The sequence below is a fragment of the Sciurus vulgaris genome (genome assembly GCF_902686455.1).
Source record: "Sciurus vulgaris genome assembly, chromosome: 12".
Classification (NCBI taxonomy): domain Eukaryota; kingdom Metazoa; phylum Chordata; class Mammalia; order Rodentia; family Sciuridae; genus Sciurus; species Sciurus vulgaris.
Window position 1 is genome coordinate 28,493,653 of NC_136473.1, and position 27,146 is coordinate 28,520,798.

A 27,146-nucleotide genomic window follows, 5' to 3' on the forward strand; every position below is an offset into this window, starting at 1 on the left:
ACTGATTGTTATTTATTCATAAAATCATCGCTTTTTAAACTCAGAAGCTCACTTGCCTTTCTCGTTTAATTTTTTAAAAAACCAATATAGAAAACATGGTTCTTAATAGAAGAGAGAACAGTAGTGTAGGCAAAGGGGACCAGGAGAGTGGAAGCCGAGGTACTGGGGTGTGAAATTGGTCATCAGGCATGAATATGTCACAGTGAATCCCACTATTCTGTATAATTATAATGCAGAAATTTTTAAAAGATGTTTCTTTGAGTATGACATGCCCTAGAGAACTCTCCTTCACCTTTCTTAGTAGAAAAAGTTCTTTGAATGAAAATTCTAATCCCTTTGCCAACATGGTGTAAAATTTGGACTTTTGAAAGATGATTGCAAATTCAGCATTGTTTCAAGGCCAGGAAGTGGCCATCCAAGAAGTGAAACATGAACATTTTCTAAACAGTCAGTGAGATTAATAATAGCTGAGAGTAAGAGCTATGCGTACAAACAATGAGTTCCAAGCTGGAGTTCGTTTTTGATGAGTTACTAGACCCTGGTCCGTGTGTATTTTGTCTTCTACTCCATTTAATATGGACTAGTTCAGATTTTGAGGTACAGGACTCTGTCATTTCTTTCCCCCCCCCCATAAAAAGCCCAGGAAATATTAACTGGAAATCTCTCCTGACCTCCCAGAGGGCAAAGGAGAGTTGAAGCGCCAAGATAACTTTTGGTCATTGGATTGGATCAGCAAACCTATCTCTAAGCAATGTAAACATTTGTATATTCACTATTATTTCCTTTGACTCTGTAATTAGTCCCTCTTCAGATTAATACTTCACAAACTTCCCCTTAGAGCTGGGATTTTTTTTTTCCTGTTTTTAGTTGTTATTTATTCTATTTTAGTTTAATATATATATGTCTAGTATAGTATAAAATATATAAATAATATATAATATATATAAATATATAAAAATATTATATATATATATATTTATATATAAGCCCTAAAAGATATAGGCATGAAGAGAGCTATCCACTCATATTCTAAGAGGTCACAGTGACTATAACAAGTCAATATAGTAGCTACTCTGTAGCTCCCCATATCTGATGCCAGTTGATGAAACTACTTTTTATCTTCACTGTGCAAGCTAAATAATTGAGAAAATGTTATCTGGTAAACAGACAAATGTGTAAGTAGGTCACTCCTTATCTATTTGACTTTACCACTTATTTCTATTGTTGTAGTTCTAACTTGTTCCCCAAAAGTCTCTGATCGTTTAGAAGGAACAGACACAGGCTGACAAATCAGTAGTGGAGCATTTTCTAGGTGACTAGGTATTGCTCCTGCAAAGAGAACAGGAATGCCATGGCTTACCTAAATAAAGAGAAAAAAAGAAAGAGGAGTCACAAACCAGGACTAAAGCGGATATTGCGGTGTGCTAGTTGGACTGCCAGCTGCCAGGTGCTGCATGGAGCCTAAACTGGACACCAGCAAGTGAGGTGGCAAATAGTATGGAGACAGTTCCCTCCTCATACTGCTGAGTCTCCTTTGTTTATACCAACACATATAGACTAATATACAGTAGCAGGTCTTTAAAAGGAAAATAGTCATCCCTCCCTGCTTGTTCCTAAACACCCATGGAAACCGAAAGCTGTGGATGCTCAAGATCCCCCCGACTTTTTTTTTTTTTTTTCCAAATACTTTTGGTCCATGGCTTGTTGAATCTGCAGATGCAGAAACCAAATATATGAAGAAGTGACTGTAACTTTGGAGAGGAGAGACTATCACAGGGGATTTGAATTGGCCTAGGGATCCAAGGAAGGTGCATCTGAGCAGTGACAGGTAAGCAGAGACAGGAAGACTAAGTAGGGATTAATTAGGCAACAAGTGCAAAAAGAACTTTCAAGGTGGTAGGAACAGCATGTGTAAAGTCTTCCACTAGTGTGAAGTGAGGGGAGAGATTGGAGAGGGGTTAGGGAGGCAGACAGGGCAGAGGAAAAGAAGAGGAGCCAGTATTTATGAAGTGCTTTCTGTAGACTGGTCACTGTTCTAAGCCTTTATATGCATTAACTCATTTATAAAAACCCTAAGATGCAGATGCTATTATTTTCCCATTTTCAAGAGGAGTAAACTGAGCACAGAGGGATTGAGGACTATTTCCAAGGTCACACAGCAAGCAAGTAGAGGAATCAGAATGTGCCTTCCCAAACTTTAACTACTATACCACATTGTGGCAGAGACTGATTAGACATAGCCTTAAGGACCAGATTGAAAGTTTTGGACTTTATTTTAAGTTGAGTAGAGAGGCTTTGAAAAGATCTGAGCAAGAGACAGACTTAGAAGAGATGGAAGTCAAAGAGGGCAGTGAAGTCAGCATAGAGGCAGCTGATTTGTCATAAAAGATTCTGACTCACTTCTCAGCAACTAGAAGACAAAGAATTACTCAGAAACAAAGGATGGTCAGTCTTGATTAACAGTATGCAAATTCCGTTTTTCTTCTGGGGAAAATGTTCTAATTAAGAAATCTAACTGAATGATTCAGTCATAACATTGAAAAGAACATCTTCTAGAGAAGAAAATTAATAGTTCTATTAAAATAATTTTTTAAAAACAAGGATGCAAAGATGTTTCTGTCAATACTCTCAGAGAATGAGAGGGATAAAGGCAACAGATTAGAATACATACAAAGGAAAATTATAAATGTTGTTACTTTGACACTATAATACACTCTTTGAGGGAGGAAGACGAGTAATATTACTAAGTGATAAATGCAGAAATGTGGCACCTATCTGATAGGGTGGCTGTACTGAGGAGGAAGTCAACATCTATAAAGTAAATAGTGTCTGGCACCTAGAATAGTCACATGGATTAGATAAAGAAAAAGTTGCAATAGCTAGATACTTGACTGCTTTAAATTAATTGGAATAGAATAGAAAGTAACAGAGTATAGTAAATAGTGAAGGCAGCTTATTAAGTTGACCAAGGTCAAAGCTTTTTTTTTCTGCAACCCAGGATGTCATCATCTGGGGAGATACAAAACTTTGAGAAACAGTGTCACACAAGTTCAAGAGTCGATTTCTTCTATTTTTCCTGTTCACATCACCAAGAAAAACAGTACCCTGCAGTACGTGTAATATTTGTACAGGTGGAAACAGCTTCCAGCAGCTACCTAGAGCTCATTACATGCTCTTCTTCCCAATTCCACCATCAGTATTCAGTGATATCACCTTGGTAGCTTGGAGTTGGTCAGGGAAGAAGGATTTACACCCCAGAAATCAGCAACCACCACAAATCAGAGTTCCCCTACCCACAGCAGTTGGCTTACTATTGTCTGTACTCAAAACTGCATGTGAATGTGATGATGATGATGGTGATGGTAAGTCCAAGACCACATTCAAGCCATCATCAAGAGTCTGGAAAAGCTGATGTTCATTCATTCCTAGCTGAGAAATAACTGTGGCAACTTTCTTTAGAAAACACACTGTATTGTTATCCAGAAAATTCAAAAGCACTAGCACCTACTTTCAGTTCCCCAGTATGCATTGCATAAATTTGACAATAAATGTGTCACTTCTGGATTTTATGCAATGTAAAATTTTAAGAGAATTCTTTCATCTCAGAACACAACTAGGAGGCTAAAAGCTCTAACGATTGTTTTCTTCTCTATTATTACTGTATAGATTCTTCTAATACTACACCAGAATTGCTAAAAACTGATCACATAATCAATTTTAAACTATTCTATTTTTAAAGATTGAGAAAATTTCCTAAACTTCCTAATCTTCAGTTTTACTTTCAGGCCATCCCTATAGTTGATATCAATGTTCAGACTAGAGGATGGGATCTAATTTGCTATATAAAAGTAGAAAATCATATTTTATATTGATATGATATGTATTTCTAGATGCTGACCAAAATATATAACATACAAAAATAATGCATGCTGTATTCTTTGTTCCCTTATTTCTATGGGGTTCCCTCAAGTGTTCACTTATTTTATAATATGTATATAGAGAGAATATGTTTCAATAAAACATAAGTAGTAAGATAAAATGTTCAAAAGCATACAGTGTATTTCATTGACAAATACAATTAATTCTAAACTTTGAAATGGTTTGAAATGTGTCTACTAGTATTTCCTGTATTATTACAAACATCTAGGAGTGTTAAGTGCTCAGACGTAGATAAGAGCTAGGCATCCCAGCTTGGGTCCAAGTTGGGTGAAAAAATGTGATACATAAGGAAATAAATTTGCTTCATTAGCTCCAAAACACCTATCCCAGCTTTAATGATACATACTTATGAGGGCAGCTTGTTAACATCTCCTTATGCCCACTAGCCCAGGAAATCCATGAGAGGGGGATCTTCCTCTTTTTACTTACTATTGTACCACCCTCAGCACCTAGTAGAGTACCTGCTATTGGTATAAAATAGATCCAACGTAAACATTGGCTGAATAAGAGACAGGAGGAATTTCTTTTCTGGGGTCTGTTAGCAATATACATCTGGTAGGGGAAAGATATCTGGTGCTAAGATCAGTGAACAAAAGCATAAAAGCCGGGCCCAATGGCAGTGCCCCCAGTGTCAACAGGTTGAAGGACTCTAGAGACCTGCACAGGGTCCACCACTCAGATTGCCCTGCTCTGCCTCAGATTGCTACCACTCTGGCCCCAGTCCTAGAGAGAGCCCTTTAAGCAAGTCCATATGGACTGATTCCACTAACAAGCCCTGGAAGCCATCAGGAGAACCTGGCAGCACAGCCTGGGAACCTGCGTAGCTCATCGGTAAGAGAAGCTGTAACATGGCATTGGGCCCAGCAGAGCATGCCAGGGTGGTGTGGCACTTGCACAGCCCAGCAGGATTCAGGCAGACAGACAGATGGCACCACCAGCAGCAGCAATGGTTCAAAGCATTTCAGAAGCCTGTCAGGCAACAGTCGCCCCAGAGGTCATCGGGCAGGGGAAGAAAAGGGCAGATGTGTGATTCCAAGAAGACTGTCTGTGAGTTCACAGGAAGAGATTCTATCACTACCACCCACAATAAACCATGCACATGCTTAGAAAAAGGGGGACTTGGTGTCCTAAAATAGCAGTACAAACAGAGCAGGAAAAACAGTGTTCCTATAGAAAAGACCCCACTATTAATATACACACAATGGTAAACAAAAATGACCAAGGACATCTGCACATTATGCCAGCAATCAACTCTCCTCGATCCAAGACAAGAAAATCGAGATGTTGAACAATCATCGACCTTTAATTTCAAACTGAGGCCACCAAAAGCTTTTCTTCGTTGTTAATGAAGTGGAAAAATCGAGGTTTAGCATTTCAGAGACATGCATGCTGAACTTTTAGGTCCCGGTTTTCCTATCAGTCTTTCTGAAATTTTTACTTCAAAAATATCCTGCCACTCTCGAATATCTCATCGTACAAACTAAAATTGTACACATTTCATTTTCACCCGTTTAGGAGAAAATTCACAATCTAATAACAAATTGTTAAAATCATGCACAGCTATTCCAATCAAACGGAGCCTTCACTCAAGACTTTGATGGCCCCTGATGTCCCATGTCTGTTGGCATCGGGCTCCCTCCCTGAGAGGTTTTGACCCAACGCACATGGATCTAATCCTGACAGCTGGTACTTCATTAGAAGGTATAAATCAGAAATTCTATCCTTCTCTCGCCCTAGTCTGGTTAAATGGCCACTTTTTTCTTGAGAAGAAGAAAAACTCCTGGAACTGACACACTTTTTAAAACTTCCTTCTTCTACATAGCCAAGAGAGGAAAAGGAAGGAAATACCCTCCCTTCTTGGCATGGCATGAACACAGTGTTCCTCACTCTCAATCCCTGGACACATTGCAAAACACCACATTATGGAAAGCTAGCTCACACTGGACTCATACTGTATAATAAGCTCTTTCTTAAAAAGAAAGAAAGAGGAACTCAAAATGCCATTCATTTTATTCAGAAAAAGAGATTCCCCCCCCCCCCGCCCCTGCCATTTTTTTTTTCCTTTTAATCTTGTGACATCTCTTGCATTCTATCTGGTTATATTACATTCCAAGAAAATCTGGAAAGTAATTCTTTTAGGAATTTCGATTTGAACTATCAACTTTTAACTTGATATTAGTCACAACTCCTAATACTTTCTATAATTTAGGGTTCTTATCAGGGTGGGCATCAGAATTGCTTATGGAACTTTAAAATATTATAGATCTTAAGTTCTCTTTTCCTCATCTGTAGGCAGAGCTCCCATGTGTGTGTTATGCTGGTGGGCACCCACGGTTAAGAGCCCCTGCATATATGTCAACAGGTGGCCCCTGATTTCTCAGGAATAACTTTAAATCCCAATTAAAATTCATCATTGCCAGGCTGTGGTTATGGTTCAGTGGTAGAGCACTTGCCTAGCATGTGTGAGGCACTGGGTTTGATCCACAGCACCCCATAAAAAATAAATAAATAAAATGAAAGTATTGTGTCCACCTACAACTAAAAAAATTTTTTTGAATCATCACTGCCATTCATTTAAGAAATTGTTTTGGGGGGCTGGGGTAGAGAACATGCTTAGCATGTGTATGGTCCTGGGCTCAATCCCCAGCACCATTCAAAAAAAAAAAAAGGAAAACCAAACTGTTTTGACATAACAAAGAAGAAACAATACAGAAAGGAACAGCTCCTTTTTCTTCTTTCATCCCTGCCCTGCAAAATCCTAAACCTGGATTAGTTTTCTAGTTCTAACTTTGCTACTGTCAATGCCCAGATTTCTACTTATCACCAAAGAAAATCACATAGTCTTGCGTGGTGGCAGAACCCATTTCCTGTTTCACACCCACTGTAACTTCAGCCTGGTTCATCCACCCCTCTCCCTGGCCAGGGCTCACTTCACCCTTCCTCCACTCCCATAGCAGTTGCTCAGGGGCTTCCACATTCTGTTAGTCTCTCCCTATCATTCATCTTCCTGTTCTCAGCAGAAAATGTGCTTCCTATTTCACAAAAAAAAAAAAAAAAAGGGCATTATTAGTTGTGAATCCCCCTATTGCTTACTTCCATTCCCCCTTATTACTTTCATGATTATAAACCACTTGGAGAGTTGTAAAAATTTCTAGTGCCTGGCTCTCTTTCCAGGATTCAAATATCTGAGGATGCACCTTGGTGTCAAAACATTTTAAAGCCCCTTAGTTGATCCTGATACATAGCCAAGGGTGAAAAATACTACCCTTAATTAGAGATACAAAATCAGAATCATTCGATGAGATTTTCTTTTTAAAAATCTGTGCGTACCCAATTCCCATCCCCAATGGTCCAGATTCAGTTCATGCTTGGTATTGATGTTTTTGAAGCACTCTATGTTTGTGTTAAACATTGTAGTTATTGGAAGAAATGGATAGAAGTAAGATGGAAGCATAAGCTGAAAAACTTTGCCAGGTCAAGCAAGTTAATATATTGATTATTGTTACGGTTTGGATGTGAAGTGTCCCCCAAAAGCTCACATGTGAGACAATGCAAGAAGGTTCAGAGAAGAAATGATTGGGGTGAAAGTCTTAACCCAATCAGTGAATTAATCCCCTGATAGGGATTGAGTGGTAACTGAAGTGGGGGGTGTGTGGCTGGAGGAGGTGGGAACTGGGGGCATGGCTTTGGGGTGTACATTTGTATTTGGCAAGTAGAGATCTCTTTGTCTGCTTTCTGATCATCATGTGAGCTACTTCCCTCCGCCACACTCTTCTACCACGCTGTTCTGCCTCATCTTGAGTCCCGAGGAATGGAGTCTGCCGTCTATGGATTGAGACCTTTGAAATCATGAGCCCTTAAATAAACTTTTCCTCCCCTAAAATTGTTCTGGTTGGGTCTTTCAGTCAGTGCCATGAAAAACTGACAAAATCAATTATCATGTTTAATTTAACAGTTACTTATAAATTAACATATTTGTACCCTACAGAGAATTCAACTTTTCTTCATTAAACATTTAAATATAATTTTTTGAAAAAATAACTGATGAATAATTTTCACTTGCATTAAAAATATAAAGACTTTTTAAGCAAAATATCAAAGACCGAACCAATAGACTGATAGCTTAAACTATGTCGAGATTAAAAATCTCAACAACAAAAACATCACAGTAAAACTGAAAGGCTAATGATAACTCAAATATATGCTACATCTGACAGAAAAAAAACTTAACTTCCTTAATATTTATAGAACTCATGAATCAGTAATAAAAAAAATGGATATACCATCAGAAAAATAGACCAAGGACACAAATATCTTATTTTTTAAAAATTTAAAATTGCCAATAAACCTATGAGAAAATGTTAAGCATGTCTTCTACTTTAAAAAAGCAAACTATGAAGGTAATAATATACTATTTTGCCTATGAAATTGGCATAGATAATTATGGAATAAATTACAAGGTTGAAAAGAAGCAGGTGTTTTCTTACACTGCCATTTAGAAGGTAAATTAGATTATTTTTTAGGAAAAGCAATGTGATTACGTATATAAAAATCTTATGTAGACTTTGAGCCAGAAATTCTGCACATAAGCATTTCACCTAGGGAAATAATCATCTGTGCTGCTGAGGTCCTTGTAGCACTTGGCTCAAGTCTTCGGGTATTAAAGAAACTGCACAGAAGGAACTGGACTAGGGCCCCTGTGAGCAGATTTATTTGAAAACTTTACCCTGCCAACATCATACCTGGCACTTCTCACTGTGACAGTGGAAACCATCCCCTTTGCAAGTGCTGAGATTTTCCACTCAAATAGCCTGTTGACTTCATCTCTAGCAAGCCACTCCCGACTATGCAGTGAGCTCTAACATAGCCAGATCACTCTTGCCACACCGTAAGGTTCATACAATCCCCTGAGGAGCCCCTTCTATATTTCTTTGCATGTGCAGCCAGTCCATAATAGTCACTTTCTTCTGGCAGCATTGTTGCCAAGAAGTCTGGGCATGAGCAGATGCTCTAGGTCTTCTGAGGACACTCTGCAGTCATCGTCCTGATATCATTCGGCTCTTTTCCAGTAGCAGTTAACTCTCTCGATCCCCAGCTTCTTTTTGGCCAGTCACCTCTGAGTGGTTTCTGGCTCCTAAACACAGCACAGGGTCCCTTTAAACACAGACCACCTGCACCTTCTGATACATGTATGTGCTCTGTCCGTGACTTCTCTCCCCTCCCCAACTCAACCACACATGGCCTTACTCATTTTAAACTCACACACACATGTCCTTACTCATTCTAACCGTACCTTGCCCTTCTGCAATGGCAATGCTTAAAACCAGAACAAATGTGTCCAGCAAGAGAGGATTAGCTGAAGATATCATGATTCACTAATATGATGGAATATTATTTGACCAATAAAAATGATGCAGGGGATGATAATGTAATAACAAGAATGACACTTACCTACATATTGTAAAGGAAAAAGAGTTATAAATCCATTAGCTGAACAATATACAAGATGCTGTTAATTATAAATCTGGATTATAGGCTTATGGTCAATTTCCCTTTTTTTATTTCTATGAAAATGGATATGTATCCTTTTAGAAAAATAGAATACTAAAAATAAGACAATTCAAAATGGCATGTTAAAAAGTTCTGAGTTTTTCATACGTGTTGTGCCTCCTAGGTGGTAGAGGCCACCACAATGGGCCTACTGTACCAGCAGAGTTGAATATGCCCAGAGCAATTTGCAAAGTCACCACTCCCAGAGAGCTAGACCAGAGAGGTAAAGAGTGGGCCACTACCCTATGACACTGCCCTAGACATGAGTACTGCCTTAGCCCGGTCTCTAAACAAAATACAAACTAGGGCTGGGGATGTGGCTCAGTGGTCGAGTGGCCCTGAGTTCAATCCCTAGAACCCTCCCCTAAAAGAAAGAAATGAATTGCTGTCTGCAGTTCTAAACGAAGGCCTTAGGTTACCGGGGTTTAAAACATTTAGCATTTGTATTTCAAGTGAAATCTTAATATTCTGAATCTGGTTGAAGCAGAAATTGGATCTTCTAGAGACCCCAGTTCAACCTCCCCCGCTTCCACTATTTCCTTCCACCCAGGTTTTCACAGTAGCTCCTGATAGCAGCCTCTTAGGTTCCCAAATGATAGTTTAATAAACAAATAGCAGTTGGCTTTAAGAAAGTCATTTCCATTGCGGCAATAGTTTTGTTGATTCAGGGTGTGATATCCAGCTGAAGTTATTTGTACTTCGCAAACACACCCTTCTGCTATGTGCACACCTGAGTTCCTTGAGGTGCAACCTTCCTTTGATGTTGAAAGCTTTCTTCACCATGTTCACCTACAACTCCTACAAACCCCAGATCCCCACTTGAGTTTTTTCTGACCTCTAATACTATAGAAAAAATTAAACTCTGCTCCCCCTGTGGCCACATAGAGTTTAACTAGATTTTCTATTATATCATTTTGTAGCATGGTGTCCAAGCTGGGCTATGAATACTATTTAAGTAAGTCCCATAGGTAGGACTGAAAACTCCCATCCTAGCCATGGACACCTTCATGATGGGTCTGTTTGTATCTGCTGGTTTATATGGGGGTTGAGGAATCCAGGTAGTGGCAAGGGAGAAGAATCTAATGGTGACCATGACCGAGGGTTCAGACAATACAGGAATGCCTCATGTGAGGAGAAAATGTGAGTGCCCCAATGGGTAGGGGGAGAGAACCCCTCAAAAGAAGGAGTCTGGCTCAGTAGACTCAGCCACAAGATCTGTGGGTAGGAGGAGAGATGGCAATTCCCAGTGGAGAAGAATGGCCATTACTTGAAATCAACAGGTAATCTGTTGGTACTTGTACTTTCTGGGGATAAAAGACTGTGTTTCCAAACAAAAGTAGTCTCTGAAACATCTCCAGAAAAGTAGAATTCAGTGGAAAGAAATCAACATTCCAACTGGCAGAAGAAAAGTAATCAGTCTATAAAGCATCAAGTCATATCCCAAAGACAACCACAGGACTAACCTGTTGAGGGCAGAGACTCTAGCAGGCATGGTGGGAAGCAGCACACAGAGTTCTCTGCACCAGAATGGCAGCTAATAGTAAAACAGGAGCAACTGGACATTCGGCAGCCTAAACACGGGAGACCCACCACCAATCTGGATTTAAAACAGGAACAGCAACAAGATGGGAGAGGAAGAGGAGATGCAAGTCCTGTCTTTAAGAGGTTGGAACTCAGCTAGCAAACTTCAGATGGAAATGTTGAGGTGGATGCATTTGTACCCTCAGACCAGTAAGAGGGGACCCAGTCAAGCTGTACATTCTATTCTTGTCATTTGTTTACATTACTGGGGATTGATATTATTAGGCACCGTGTGTATCTGTGAAGTTATCACAGATAGGAAAGGATGCACTCAGAAACTGGCATGGTAATCACTTGATACTGAGGTATTTCCAGTGGTAATATTGGTCCATCCAATAGGTAACTTTCTATTCCAAGTTAGTAGGAAGGATTCCATGATTCTGTATATTTCATGTATAGAATAATGTAGAGAATAATTTTATTTAAGAATTGGAAAAGGAAAAGCTACACAGAGATCAAAATGTAGCTTTGAATTAAGTTGGTAAGGAGGATGCAAGTATTCATAAATCCAAGCATTTTAGATTACCTTAGTTTCATATAGTATAAAGTCAAAACTGCTACAAACCAACAGACATGCATGTATTTCAAATTATCTGGACAGAGCACAAAATGTACTTACTTTCTCCAAATTTTCTAAACCTCATTTACCATCCATTCCTACCCCATTTCTTTGATGCCGAAGTACTACTTGGAGTGACACCATATTTAGAGCAGACTTGCTTAGGTTCCTTCATATTAAGTTCTGGGGATAAATGACAATACCCCATGGATTCAAAATTCACACAATTTATTATAGTAACATGCATGTTAAAATGAGTGTAAGAAACTGAGTTGAAAGTTTGCATCAAAATTATATATATGTACACTTAATATTGACAAAGGTATTTTGAAAAAGTTTTTCTAGTGGAATGATTAAACCATGTATTAATTAATCCTCCTACATTTGGGCAGAACAGAACTCAAAAAGGAGAACCTTAAAATAATATTATACAAGATGTTCTTGAATCTTCATCCAAGACCAACTTCTTTGAAATCCTTTATTTTGATTCTTATTGTCATCCTTACTGCTGGAAAAATTCCCTTTAAAAATCCAACTCGGAGGATCCAAGATGGCAGACTAGAGGGAGGCTGCATTCCTTGTCGCTCCATAACTCGGGTTTCAAGCAGAGGTGAAGCAGTTTTTGCTGCCTATCAATCCCCTGCTGTTTACCCCATTTGTTTACTGTGATCACCTGCAGTCTGCCAGCATATGGAAGCCATTTTTGAGTGCAGATTGCTCACTGTCAGGCATTTATCATCTGCCATTTGCCTGCCTCTTGCTGTCCATCACCTGCCTTACACCTATCCATCATCCACCACCCGAGGTTCACCTCCCGATCATCCAATACCAGTCAGCAAACTAACCGCCAACCGCCAGTGGAGTGCCAGCAGCCTGCTGTTGCCCAGAAGTTCACTGTTACGGTACCTGCAGGTTTGATTACACGTGCCTGCCACCATTTTGAGACAATAGGCAGGCCCCATAGGACCCCCGGCCGGACTGACCAGGTCCCTCAGCCCGACGGATCATTCCCTGCCTCCGGGGCCCTCTCATCGACTGACTGCTCCCTGCCATCAGGACCCCCAGACCGACTGATTGCACCGCGCCTCCAGGATCCCGCAACCAGATCGACTACACCCCAACTCCAGGACCCTTGCCTGACCACGGCCACACCCTGAGCAGCAGCTCCCCACTTGCCAACACATATGGAAGCCAGAGCAGCCATCTTGGATAATCCTGGAAGCCTTAGCTCCAATCTTTAGGTGGGGCAAATTCCATCATGAGACGCCTGCTAGAGACTTGAAGCTTATTGTCAGGTACCTCTCATGCATCAAGCTACTAAAGACTGGGAGGTTTGAATACTTTATGACTCCTATAGAGTAGATTTTCTTTTTTCTCCTTATTGAAAAATGTTTAGTTTTTGTTTACTTTTTTTGCTCTCTTTTCCTTTTGTTTACCTGCTCCCGCAGAGTCTCTTTCTCCCTTTTTGCATGCTAACAACCAACTTCTTTTGATTATACTCTCACTCTTTCTATTATCTAGGACCTCTATATATTCTTTTCTTATCCCATTAACAGCCACATTCTACATCCCTCTGCATCCTCTTTGTCCTCCATTAGAAACTGCAGACCTTATTGCAAATCTGTTTGTTCTATTGAAGATAATATTTTAACTCATTCTGTTTATTATGACAATTTTGTTATTGTCTTCATAGGAGCTATTTGGTCTAGGATTGCATAGTGTCTGAATTGGGCACTGCTAATAGTTATCTCCCCTTAAAGAAAGGGTTTTGGAAACATATAGGGCCACTATAAGCCTATAGGGGGAAATCTGCAATACCCCAGATCTGAACTGCTAGAGGGGAAGATACATGAACAACATGAAAAAACAAGGGAAGAAAATGATCCAAACAAACCTATATTCTATAGTAATAGAATCCAATGACAGTATGGTAGAAGAAATGTCAGAAAGGGACTTCAGATTATACATGATGAAGATGATTCGTGAAGCAAAGGATGAGATAAGAGAGCAAATGCAGGCAATGAATGATAATACCAATAAGCAGTTGAAAGACCAACTGCAGGAAGCAAAGGATCATTTCAACAAAGAGATAGAGATTCTCAAACAAAACAGAACAAAACAAACAAACAAAAAAATGGAAATCCTTGAAATGAAAGAAACAATAAACCAAATAAAAAACTCAATGGAAAGCATCACCAAAAGACTAGACCACTTGGAAGATAGAACCTCAGACAATGAAGACAAAATATTCAATCTTGGAAATAAAGTTGCCCAAACAGAGAAGATGGTAAGAAATCATGAACAGAATCACCAAGAACTATGAGACATCATGAAAAGACCAGATTTAAGAATTATTGGGATTGAGGAAGGCACAGATTTACAAACCAAAGGAATGAACAACCTATTCAATGAAATAATATCAGAAAATTTCCCAAACCTGAAGAATGAAATGGAAAATCAAATATAAGAGGCTTACAGAACACCAAATACACAAAATCATAACAGATCCACACCAAGGCACATTATAATGAAAATGCCTAACATTCAAAATAAAGATAGGATTTTGAAGGCTGTGAGAGAAAAGCATCAGATTACATATAGGGGGAAAACAATACAGATATCAGCAGATTTCTCAGCCCAGACTCTAAAAGCTAGAAGGGCCTAGAACAATATATTTCAAGCTCTGAAAGAACATGGTTGCCAACCAAGAATCCTATACCCAGCAAAACTAACCTTCAGATTTGAAGATGAAATAAAATCCTTCCATGATAAACAAAAGTTAAAAGAATTTACTAATAGAAACCCTGCGCTACAGAATGTTCTCAACAAAATATTCCATGAGGAGGAAATGAAAAACAACAATGTAGGTCACCAAAGGGAGGAACTACCTTAAAGAAAAATCCATTCAAAGGACAAAACAAGTCAAGTTAAGAAACAAAAATAAGCCCAAATGACTGGGAATACAAATCATATCTCAATATAACCCTGAACATTAATGGCCTAAACTCATCAATCAAAAGACATAGACTGGCAGAATGGATTAAAAAGAAAGACCCAACAATATACTGCCTGCAAGAGACTCATCTCATAGAAAAAGACATCCACAGACTAAAGGTGAAAGGATGGGAAAAAACCTACCACACACATGACTCAGTAAAAAAAGCAGGGGTTTCCATCCTTATTTCAGATAAAGTGGACTTCAAACCAAAGTTAGTCAGAAGGGTTAAAGAAGGACATTTTATATTGCTTAAGGGAACCATAAATCAGGAAGACATAATGATCATAAATATTTATACCCCAAACAATGGTGCATTCATGTACATCAAACAAATCCTTCTTAATTCCAGGAATCAAATAGACCACAACACAATAATTCCGGGTGACTTTAACACACCACTGTCACCACTGGATAGATCTTCCAAACAAAAACCAACCAAAGAAACCATAGAATTCAATAACACAATTAATAACCTAGACCTAATAGACATATATAGAATATTCCATCCATCAACAAGTGAATTCACTTTCTTCTCAGCAGCACATGGAACCTTCTCAAAAATAGACCATATGTTATGCCACAAAGTGGCCCTTTGGAAATGCAACAAAATAGAGATACTGCCTTGTGTTCTATCAGATCATAATGGAATGAAATTAGAAACCGATGACAAAATAAAAAACAGAAATTACTCCAACACCTGGAGACTATGTAATATTGAATGAAACATGGATAACAGAAAACATCAGGGAGGAGATAAAAAAGTTCTTAGAGGTCAATGAGAACAATGATACAACATATCAAAATCTCTGAGACACTATAAAAGCAATACTAAGAGGAAAATTCATTGCGTGGAGCACATTCCAGAAAAGAATTAAAAGTCAACAACTAAATGACCTAACATTACAGCTCAAAGCCCTAGAAAAAGAAGAACAGAATAACAGCAAAAGTAGTAGAAGACAGGAAATAATTAAAAATCAGAGTTGAAATCAATGAAATTGAAACAAAAGAAACTATTCAAAAAATTGACAAAACAAAAAGTTGGTTCTTTGAAAAAGTAAACAAAATAGACAAACCCTTAGCCACACTAACAAAGAGAGAAAACTCAAATTACTAAAATTTGTGATGAAAAAGGAAATATCACAACAGACACCACTGAGATACATACCATAATGAGAAGCTACTTTGAAAATCTATATTGCAACAAAATAGAAAATACCAAAGACATTGATAAATTTCTAGAGACATATGCTCCTCCCAAACTGAACCAGGAGGACATACACAATTTAAACAGATCAATATCAAGCAATGAAATAGAAGAAGTCATTAAAAATCTACCATCCAAGAAAAGCCCAGGACCAGACGGATTCTCAGCTGAGTTCTATAAGACATTCAAAGAAGAACTCATACCAATACTTCTCAAAGTATTCCAGGAAATAGAAAAGGAGGGAACCCTACCAAACTCATTCTATGAAGCTAATATCACCCTCATACCCAAACCAGGCAAAGACACATCAAGGAAAGAAAATTTTAGACCAATATCCTTGATGAATACAGATGCAAAGATCCTTAACAAAATACTGGCAAACCATATCCAAAAACATATTAAGAAAATTGTGCACCACGATCAAGTGGGGTTCATCCCTGGAATGCAAGGATGGTTTAACATCTGTAAATCAATAAACGTAATCTGTCATGTCAATAGACTTAAGGATAAGAATCATATGGTTATTTCAATTGACACAGAAAAAGCGTTTGAGAAAATGCAACACCCCTTCATGCTCAAAACACTAGAAAAAATAGGGATCGTAGGAACATACCTGAACATTGTAAAGGCTATTTATGCTAAGCCCATGGCCAACATCATTCTTAATGGAGAAAAACTGAAAGTGATCACTTTAAAAATGGGAACAAGACAAGGATGTCCTCTTTCACCACTTCTATTCAACATTGTCCTTGAAATACTAGCCAGAGCAATTAGGCAGACTAAAGAAATTAAAGGGATATGAATAGCAAAAGAGCAACTTAAGCTGTCACTATTTGCTGATGACATGATTCTATATTTAGAGGATCCAAAAAAACTCCTCCAGAAAACTTCTAGACCTCATCAATGAATTCAGCAAAATAGCAGGTTATAAAATCAACACACATAAATCTAAAGCATTTTTATAAATAAGCGATGAAACATCTGAAAATGAAATGAGGAAAACAACTCCATTAGCAATAGCCTCAAAAAAAATAAAATAAAATACTTGGGAATCAATCTAACCAAAGAGGTAAAAGATCTCTACAATGAAAAGTACAAAACATTGAAGAAAGACATGCAGGAAGACCTTAGAAGGTGGAAAGATCTCCCATGTTCTTGGATAGGCATAATTAATATTATCAAAATGGCCATATTTCCAAAGCACTATACAGATTTAATGAAATTCCAATTAAAATCCCTATGAGATTTCTCATAGATACAGAAAAAGTAATTGTGAAATTCATCTGGAAGAACAAAAGACCCAGAATAGCCAAAGCAATCCTGGGCAGGAAGAGTGATACAGGAGGTATCACTATACCAGACCTTAAACTCTACTATAAGGCAATAGTAAAAAAAAAAACGCATGGTATTGGCACCAAAATACACAGGTAGACCAATGATACAGGATAGAAGACACGGAGACATACCCACATAAGTACAGTAACCTTATACTAGACAAGAGTGCCAAAAACTTACGATGGAGAAAAGATAGCCTCTTCAACAAATGGTTCTGGGAAAACTGGAAATCCATATGCAGTAAACTAAACCCCTATATCTCACCCTGTACAAAACTCAACTCAAAATGGATCAAAGATCTAGGAATTAGAACTGAGACCCTTCACCAAATAGAAAAAAGTAGGTCCGAATCTCCATCATGTTGGCTTAGGACCAGACTTCCTTAACAAGACCCCCATAGCCCAAGAAATAAAAGCAGAATCAATAAATGGGATAGATTCAAACTAAAAAGTTTTCTTCTCAGCACAGGAAACAATCAACAATGTGAAAAGAGAGCCTACAGAGTGGGAGAAAATCTTTTCCACACACACTTCAGACAGAGCACTCATCTCCAAAGTTTATAAAGAAGTTAAAAAAATTTACACCCAAAATACAAAGAACCCAATCAATAAATGGGTTAAGGAAAGGGGCAGACACTTCACAGAAGATATAGAGGTGATCAACAAATATATGAAGAAGTGCTCAGCATCCCAGGTAATTAGAGAAATGCAAATTAAAACCACCCTAAGATTTCATCTAACTCCAATTAGAATGGCTATTGTCAAGAACACAAGCAATAATGTGTTGGCATGGATGTGGGGGAAAAGGCACACTCACACATTGCTGGTGGAGTTGCAAATTGGTACAGCCACTCTGGAAAGCAGTATGGAGATTCCTCAGAAAGCTTGGAATGGAACCACCATTTGACCCAGCTATCCCACTCCTCGGTTTATACCCAAAGGACTTAAAATCAGCATACTACAGTGATGCAGTCGCATCAATATTCATAGCAGCTCAATTCACAATAGCTAGCTTGTGGACCCAACCAAGATGCCCTTCAATTGAAGAAAGGATAAAGAAACTGTGGTGTGTGTGTGTATATGTGTATATATATATATATATATATATATATATATATAAAATGGAATATTACTCAGCCATAAAGAACAATAAAATTATGGCATTTGCTGGTAAATGGATGAAGTTGGAAAATATCATGCTAAATGAAATAAGCCAAGCCCAAAATACCAAAGGCTGAATGTTTTCTCTGATAAGTGCATAACAGTATATAACAGTGGGGGTAATGGGGGGAAGAGAAGAATGAAGGAACTTTGGAGGGTGTAGAGGAAAAGGGGGTGGGGGGTAGGGGGATGGGGATGGAAAAACAGTAGAATAAAACAGACAGTATTACCCTAAGTATAGGTATGATTACATGAATGGCGTGAATATACATTGTGTACAACCATAGAAATGAAAAGTTGTACCCCATTTGTGTACAATGAATCAAAATGTGTCTGTAAAAATAAAAAAATATTTTAATTAAAAAAAATCCAATTCATCACTATCTAAAATAAAGCACCCTTAATTTATTCTCCAAAAAGTGTGCATTTTTTTAAAGAGAACTTTTGCCTTGGACAGAGGGTTCAGATTAATATGGCAAACACACTCATCAAACACAGTCCATTTTCAAAATGATTTTTTGGTTTTAAGGAGCCAAGAGATGAATTAAAGGATTTAGAGATCCCCAAATCTCTTCAGTTTAAGACAAATATACTTGGCTCTGGAGAACAGGGGTAACTTGGAAGTACTTTTTCCTCAATGAGGGGAGGGAGAGGCTGACTGCAATCTTACCTCCTTGTCACCTGTGCCATTATATACATATATATATATATATATATATATATATATATATATATACACACACACATATATTTAGTCGTACGTAGGCACAATACCTTTATTTTATTTTTATGTGGTGGTAAGGAGCAAACCCAGGGTCTCACGAGTGCTAGGTGAGCATGCTACCATGGAACCACAACACCAGTTCACCTGTGACATTTTAAATATAACAGCCCATATCTCCCACCCAAGGACAAAGTGCAAAATGAGAGGCTCAGTTTCCCTGGTGGCCTCTAATTCAGTTTTGCTTTCATTTGGTGGTTCAAGTGATAGTGAAAGGGTGGTGGTGCATGACCCATAAATGATTGACTGGCTCTAGTAGTTACCGTGTCACTCCCAAGTATTCTTCTGTAAGTCACTCCATCCACCCCATCAGGAAGTGATCTTACAATATGTGCCCAGTGCTGAGACAAAAACATGACAAAAGCTTAGCCAAGCAATATAAATAGTATACACACTACGACATGAAATTAAATGAAAGCTAAAGAAATTGATGACTGAATAAACAAAACATGCAGTTAACAAATCGCACATTTTAAATTTCAACTGACCACTTTGGAGGAATATGGTGTATCTTGGTTTTATTAGTGTGATCTTTGATTTTTGTATAATCCACAACTAAAAACGCATAATTTTTTAGGACATCATAGTGATTCCCATAGCAAAGGTATCTGAGCTACTTTTTAATTCATCTAAACTCAAGGATTTAAGTAGTTCCTAGAAAAAAATAAATAAGTCTTCAATAACCAGATAATTTCCTTGCTAGGATAACTACTAAAGTGTTTGGCATTAAATATTTGGCGGATTTATTTAGGTGTCAGTAATACCAATATGCAAACAAGAAATAAGAATAACTGACTACCAAAGAGGTTTAAAAATAGTTATGTTCAGATAGTTTCATTTTCAATCTTATCAGTAATGTTAACCCCAAGATAAGGTATCATTGAACATGTAATCAGAAAACAGTGTGGAGGAAAGGTGAAAAATATATCAAACTTTTAAAAATATTCATATTCTGGAGAATACTTACTCTCTTCACTTCCTCTGAGAGGATATATCCTGATTTTTTCAATAATATCAACCAAGATCAAGGATAACAGAACCAGGGACACTGGCAGATCAGGTAAGGCATCAGGTAATAAATCAGCAGAGCCATTGATGTTCTTTTGAACCTGTTTTTAGAAAAATCAATTAGACTTATTCAATGACTGTGCTTTCCTTATTCAACATTCTTTCCATAGTCTGCTGGCAGTGCTAAATTAATTATAAATACATTTGATGAAAAATTTAAACTTTGGTTGTAAGCTTCTCAAGTTTTAAAAGGTTTTGAACCATTTCCTAAGAGGGAATAAGGGTTCACATAAATGGAAGAGTTTTTCATTGTAAGTGAAGCTTAGTAAATGCATGCAAAAATATAGCCGGTTCCCAGTAATGGTGGAATGGGTAATCCTTCCAACTCCTCTACTAAAGAGTGCTTCTGAGAATCCAGCCCCAGAGAGTTAGGGGGCAAATGTTGGCCTTTAAGATCTTCCAAAGAGGGAGAGCCCAGGTGAACTCAACTTGGCTTTCTTCCTTCATCTGTTGAAGGTACCTACAAAAAGCCCTTAGTAAGCATCACATCGTTGATGAAATTTTGAAAATTTTCCCTCTGATGCTACCATAACCATTTCTAGACAGCATTGTACTGGAGGTCTTAGTGCAATGAGAGAAAGAAATAAACAGGGTAAGTATTTAAAATGAAGAAAAACAGGTATTATTATTCAGAGACTATAAGATTATACATGGAGAAAATTCTTCAGAATGGATGAATTATTTCTAAATACCAATGACAAAGAGTTAAAAGAAAAAGCTTTTAAAAATTTTTATCATTGAATGCAAACTCAATATTTGAATTTTTGTGGAAAATAATAAGCATTGTAAAATTTATGTGGAAATATAAAGGGAAAGAAACTCCAGAAGAAAAGGAAGATAGGAAGATCTATTCTTCTGCTTATGCAGAACCATTATAAAGCTATAAGAATTAAGACAGTGTGGTGTTTGTTAGCACAGGAATTAAAAAGTGGGCAATGTGACAGAACAGGTTATGTGTTTGTGCATCTCATATCAAAGGCAAGGCTGCAGAGAAACGTGGGAAGGACGGACTTTACTAGATGGTGCTTAGTCCATTGGATGTCATTTAGAAAAAAAATAAAATAAAATTTGGCTCTCCAGGACACAACCTATACAAAAATCAGTTTCAGATGAATTGTTAGTCTAAAAGAGAATGGAAAAGCAACACAACCTCTAAAATATAAGATGGGGGAATATGTTTATGACTTTGAGGTTCAGATTTACAATACAACAAAATCATCTCAAATAAGTGACCAGAAGCATTATTCATAAAGGAAAGAAACTGATAAATTGGACTATTTTTAAGTTAGAAACATCTGTTCATCAAAAGATATCAATAAGATATGAAGTCAAGAGTACAAAACATAATCAACAAAGGCATTGTAACTGAATAGTAAATCAATTAAAATGTTAGAAAGCATGCGTAGCAACAGGAATGCTCATTCTTTGTTAGTGGGTTCTGTACTGTAAAAATCTCTTTGGAAACTAGTTTGGCACTAGTTTTCAAATTGAACATTCGAAAATCTTATGACCCATCAGTTTTACTTCCATAAATTGAATCAAATGAAATATGTGCTCATGTGTACAAAACAATTGTTTAGCGATGTCCACAGTGGCATTATTTGTAATCGCCAAAACTGAAAACAACTTGGACACAAAGAGTAAAGCTGATAGCCGTGTACAGTGGTGCATGCCTGTCATCTTAGTGACTTGGGAGGTTAAGGAAGGAAGATTGCCAATTCAATACCAGACTCAGCAATGGTGAGGCGCTAAGACCCTTGCTCTACATAAAATACAAAATAGGTCTGGGAACATGGCTCAGTGGTTGAGTACCTCTGAGTTCAATACCTGGTACCAAAAAAAAAAAAAAGAGTAGAACTGATAAATGACTTGAAATATTGGGCTGAGGCTTGGCTGTGATGCCCAGCACTATGTTATTCATTCATTCATTTATTGACTGTAATTTTTTTTTTTTTTTTTTTTGGTACCAGGGGATGAACTCAGGGGCACTTAACCACTGAGCCACATCCCCAGTCCTTTTCTGTGTGTTTTATTTAGAAACAGTGTCACTGAGTTGCTTAGGATCTCGCTAAGTTGCTGGGGCTGACTTTGAACTTGCAATCCTCCTGCTTCAACCTCCCAAGCCCCTGGGATGATAGGCATGCACCACCGTGCCCAGCAAACTGTAATATCTTCATAAAATTAAATATTCAACAGCAATAAACTAGTTACATTTAAAAAAATGGGTGACCCAATTACTATGTGTAATTATGATGCTCTAATAAAAAATATATTTAAAAAACATGGATGACTCTCTCAATCATATTTTTGAATAAAATAAGTCAACCATAATTTGTATTATATATAAGATCATATATATGTCACAAAATAATATAAACAGAGATCATATGTGCATATATATATGACATATAATTTGATTTTCCATTAAAAAATAATTCAAAAAGAGACAAACTTCGGTAGTAGAAGTTACCCTTGGGGAGGAAGGAACAGGCATCATTGAGAGGAGCATGGGGGTGGAGCTTGCTCAGTTTTATTTCTTGACCAGTTTATTTTCTTGATCCAATATATACATATTTCTTGCACCAGGGTTTGCTTTGTGTGTTACATGGCTATGGTACATTTTATGTTTTGTGAACATTTCTGTTTGTTATAACTCAGTGAAAGTGTAAGAAAAAAAGGAAAGAAAAATAGGTAAGGGGGGGGGGGGAGATACATCATAGAAATGAACCAAAAAGGGCCATCAAACTCCAGATATACCATCATTTTATGACAGTGGTTTTCCTTAGAAAGTTGTAAAGTGAATTTGTAAAGCTCTTGGAAACTTCCCAAGCTACTCCCTTCCTATTTCTCAACAACTTGCAAGTTAATAAGATTAGTAGAGCATTCCTCTTTGACCTTCTTGGATAAAATAAAGTTTTTGCAGCCTACAAGTATTCCTTATAATATTCCTGCCCTGTGGGTGCTCATTGAAGTCCTTTTGAAGCCTTATTTAGTCAAAACATAATGTCATTTTCAAGTAGACATCACGTGCAAAGCATTTGTCCATGAATATATATTTTTCTTTTCTTTTTTTTCAGGAATTGAACCCAAGGGTACTTAACCACTGAGCCACATTCCTAGCCCTTTTTATTTATTTTTTAATTTTGAGACAGGGTCTCACTTGGTTGCTTACAGCCTTACTAAATTGCTGAGGCTGGCTTCAAACCTTGGATCTTTCTGTCTCAGCCTCCTGAGCTGCTGGGATTATAGGCACGCCCATAATAGGCATGGATAGCTTAATAAAGATCTTAGAGTGTAAGAGGTTATTCATTTGGACCTTGCCATTTAGAACAGAATTGAATGTTAAACTCCCCTCTACGACCACAGAGGTAACAATTATCTCATTACTTAAAATATATACATGTTGTAATTTGGAAGAAGACCAGATTACATAAGCGATATACTGCTCAATCAAATTCCAAGAACACGAAATTTTTTAAATTTCAAAACCTTGCAGCAGAAGAAATCAAAATTCCATACCTCGGTCACTGCTATAGAAAAGCCGAAGCTGGGAAGTGTGGTGAGTACTACACACATCATCAGAACAGGTCTCCTAGCAAAGGAGAAAAAATAAGCAAAGCAATAATGTACCAGATCCACAGTTCCTGTTACATTTTGCTAATTTTGCAGTTCCTGTTCCATTCATCTTTAGTTTTTCTAAGAAGCTAACTGCTTCCCTATTTCCATTTCCCAAATGTTTGAGTATGGCAAAAAGGAACACGTGCAAAAAACAGAATTATTTTCTCAAGCAAAGGGGAGACAGATTTCCAAACAATTCAAACAACTAGCAAACGATAAACTGAAAGCTTCAAAGCACAAATCAAATGACATTTAACATTTCCGTAATTCATTATTTCAAAACCTACCCAAGAGGACAAACCAGTTCTGGTGACCGATTGAAAAAAAGGACAGCAGCATAACTTTCTCCAGCAAGAATGTATTCCATGTGGTAAAACTAATTTCTAGAAATTACACTTAGGAATGATAAACTATTAGAAACTTAAAGATCACTTAAAGGAAAAACATTTGGATTTTTTTTTTACTGTAGCCTAAGAAAAGAAAAAAAGTTACACATATGTAAAAATGACTAACTTTTCAAATTTGTTTTTGAATCACTTCTGAAACCTTATATGATAAATTAATCAAAGAATCAAATAGTGACAGATATACTGACTATAATACTATATCCAAAAATGGTGTTTGGCTTCATTAATTTATGAGAAGACAATTCAAAAGTTTTTTATGATGAAATATTTACCATCTTTTTTCTTAAATACATTTTTTATGTTAATTATATTTATGTTAATTACATTATAATGTCTTAAATAATAGGAATTGTTGAATGCTTTCAATTTGCTAACAATGTCTGCTTGATTCTATCATGCAGCCCCTGTCCTTGCCTCATTATAGATGCCATAGGTGTAGACATAAAATTAGCAGAGTAACATGCCCTCTCTCTTAGCCAGACCCAGCAAAACAAGGCTAACACCAGTTGTGATGGGATTCGAAATTGGTAGCTTTGCTCCTTTGTGTGAGTCCAGACCCATGGTCCTGCAATACATAGCTCTCTAAGTGAGGCATCAAGATGGTAGAGGACAGAGTAGAGGAAAGCTACATTTCCACTTGGTCCACAGCTGGGGATTCATGTAGCAGGAGTGCTGTTTCTCAGTGAGGTGGGTGAGAGAGGGAATTCACTGAAATTCAAAATCAGACAGTCAGAGAATCTTAGAGACTCAAAAATTTGGTGCCCTAATCAAAGGGTAAAAAAAGAGTAAATTGGGGCCAAGTTAACTGTTGTAGTGGCAGCAGCATGATTCACCACCGAGGGGAGAAATAAAACAAGCAGAAACAGAAAAACAATGGACACATTTGTTCTAAGGGTTTTTCCCGTAGAAGAACAGTCTGAACCTAACTGAACCAAAGGCTGCACATTGAGCTGGTGTTTGAATCAACTGGCAAGTGGAGAGCTGAAGCAAGAGACACTGGTTGCAGCTTGCTGCTGTGGGAGCCCTGGAGATCATAGCAAATATTGCCATACCGTTCTGGCCAGTACCTACCATACACCCTAGGATGTGCCTGCCAGAACATGATTTGAAACAAGCACAGAGAAGATTATACCTAGTGGGATTCAAGTCAGAGATATGGAGAAGAATACAACTTGCCTTCCTTTTGGAGTTTGGCAGCTCACATGACCAGCTTTAAAAAAAAAAAAAAATGTCAGGAAACTGAACAGGTAGACATGATTACACTTGGAAACTGAGCCTGGAAAGGCCATATTCATAGGTGGTGGTGTGTGAAACTCAGGGCTGGCTCGCTGCCCCCTCCCCCCCACAACCAATGGAGTTCTTGGCACACTCCTGGGATACAGACGCTGGGTAGAAACTGGCATCTGCCCATCCCTAAGGGGTGTGTTAATCTAATCTCTTCAGAGCAGATACCACCCAAAATAGTCCCAAAGGCCTGATCAGAACTCAGACCCAGCTTCTGAAACTTTCCATTTAGAACTCTGCAGCAGCCCCATCCTGGGAGTGTATCAATCTGGTCTGTCCTGAAAAATGTCCAATCAAGAGTACTTCCCTTTCTATCCTACCTCTGACTGGTAAGAAGGGGGACTGAAAGCTATTTCAACCAACTTCAGTTTTAAGCTGCTCCAGCTGGCAGCTTGGGGTACAACCGGAAAAGAAGTATTAAACAACTCCCAGCCCTTGCTTTCTCTAATGGGTACATAGCACAAGAAGAAATGGAAAGTACAGTAGAACAGAGGCAGTGAACATCCATTGAAAGTTTTTTTATTGAAAGTTTTTTTCCATCTTAGTGGTGATGATTATTTTTAAGAATCCCCTCCACCCCCTGCCTTTTAAAATTGTTTTTAGTGTTCTTGCTGTGCTAATTGGCTCCTGGATATAGATAGATAGATAGATAGATAGATAGATAGATAGATAGATAGATAGATAGATAGATAGATAGATAGATACACATACACATACTTATTTCTTTTCTCACTTTTACCAGTTTTTATGATTGTTATTTTTCTTTATTTTGTCTTTTGAGGGCTAGGGGGTGTCGTTCATTTATTTTGGCTTTTTTGCTTTTGTTCATTTCTCTTGCTTATCTTTTTCCTTTCTTTTCCTAGTAGCCAAATTCTCTTGTTCTTACTTTCACTCTCTCTTTACCTACTTTGTTTACTTTTCTCTTCTTTCTTTATAGCTATCACTTGCATCTCTTTTGTTTTCTCTCTTTTCACATTCAAATATTCTAAACTTTCTTTTACCTTCCTATCACATTTTCTTTTCTCTTAATGAACTGTATTTTTGCCATCTTCTAGAACTATTTGGTTTATGAAAAATTGCTGCCCCCAACTTTCATGTTGTCGCAGTAATTGGTAGGTGAATGGTGTAGTTGACACTTGTCACTTACCTTAATAGCTAGATTTAGTTCATAGCTATTTATTATTTTTGCTGTTGGCAATTGTTGACCCCACTATTCCTATTTTTGTAGTAATTAGTGTTGTAGATGTCATATTAGGCACCTGGTATTTATTTTAATGCTGTGTGATGTTTGCTTCTGTTGTTGCTGTTTGTTTTCTCCATTTCTTTGAGGGTACTGTGAATCAATTGTGACATTAAAATTTCACAGGGTAAAGACTCTGCAACTCAGCCAAACCCATCCAAAAGACTGGGCACCTTGCTCCACACACAAACTAACCATGCTCAAACTTCAAAGATAATATAATACAATGAAAAGAAGAGACAAAAACCCCAATATAATGATCAGGCTCCAAGTAAGAATGGCAGGGGCTGGGGGGCCTCAGGTCTCACTCATGAACATTGGCTGCTACAGCAAAAAAAGAACTAAAAGAGTGTTGGCACCATACTACAAGGGGTCCAAATCTAGATTGCTAAAATTCAGGTGAGAATATAATGATATGTTCC

General features: G+C 37.7%; 1 protein-coding gene across 1 annotated transcript in view; it reads right to left on the reverse strand.

Moving 5' to 3' along the window:
- The window catches only part of TMEM236 (transmembrane protein 236), a 72,113-nt gene that overhangs the window by 2,785 nt on the left and 42,182 nt on the right, over positions 1 to 27,146 (reverse strand). Inside the window, exons 2-3 of the mRNA XM_079108219.1 lie at positions 23,695 to 23,767; positions 20,075 to 20,216 (exon numbers count right to left, since the gene is read on the reverse strand). Coding sequence (XP_078964345.1) covers positions 20,075 to 20,216; positions 23,695 to 23,767 — 215 coding nt within the window. The remainder of the gene's footprint in view (positions 1 to 20,074; positions 20,217 to 23,694; positions 23,768 to 27,146) is intronic.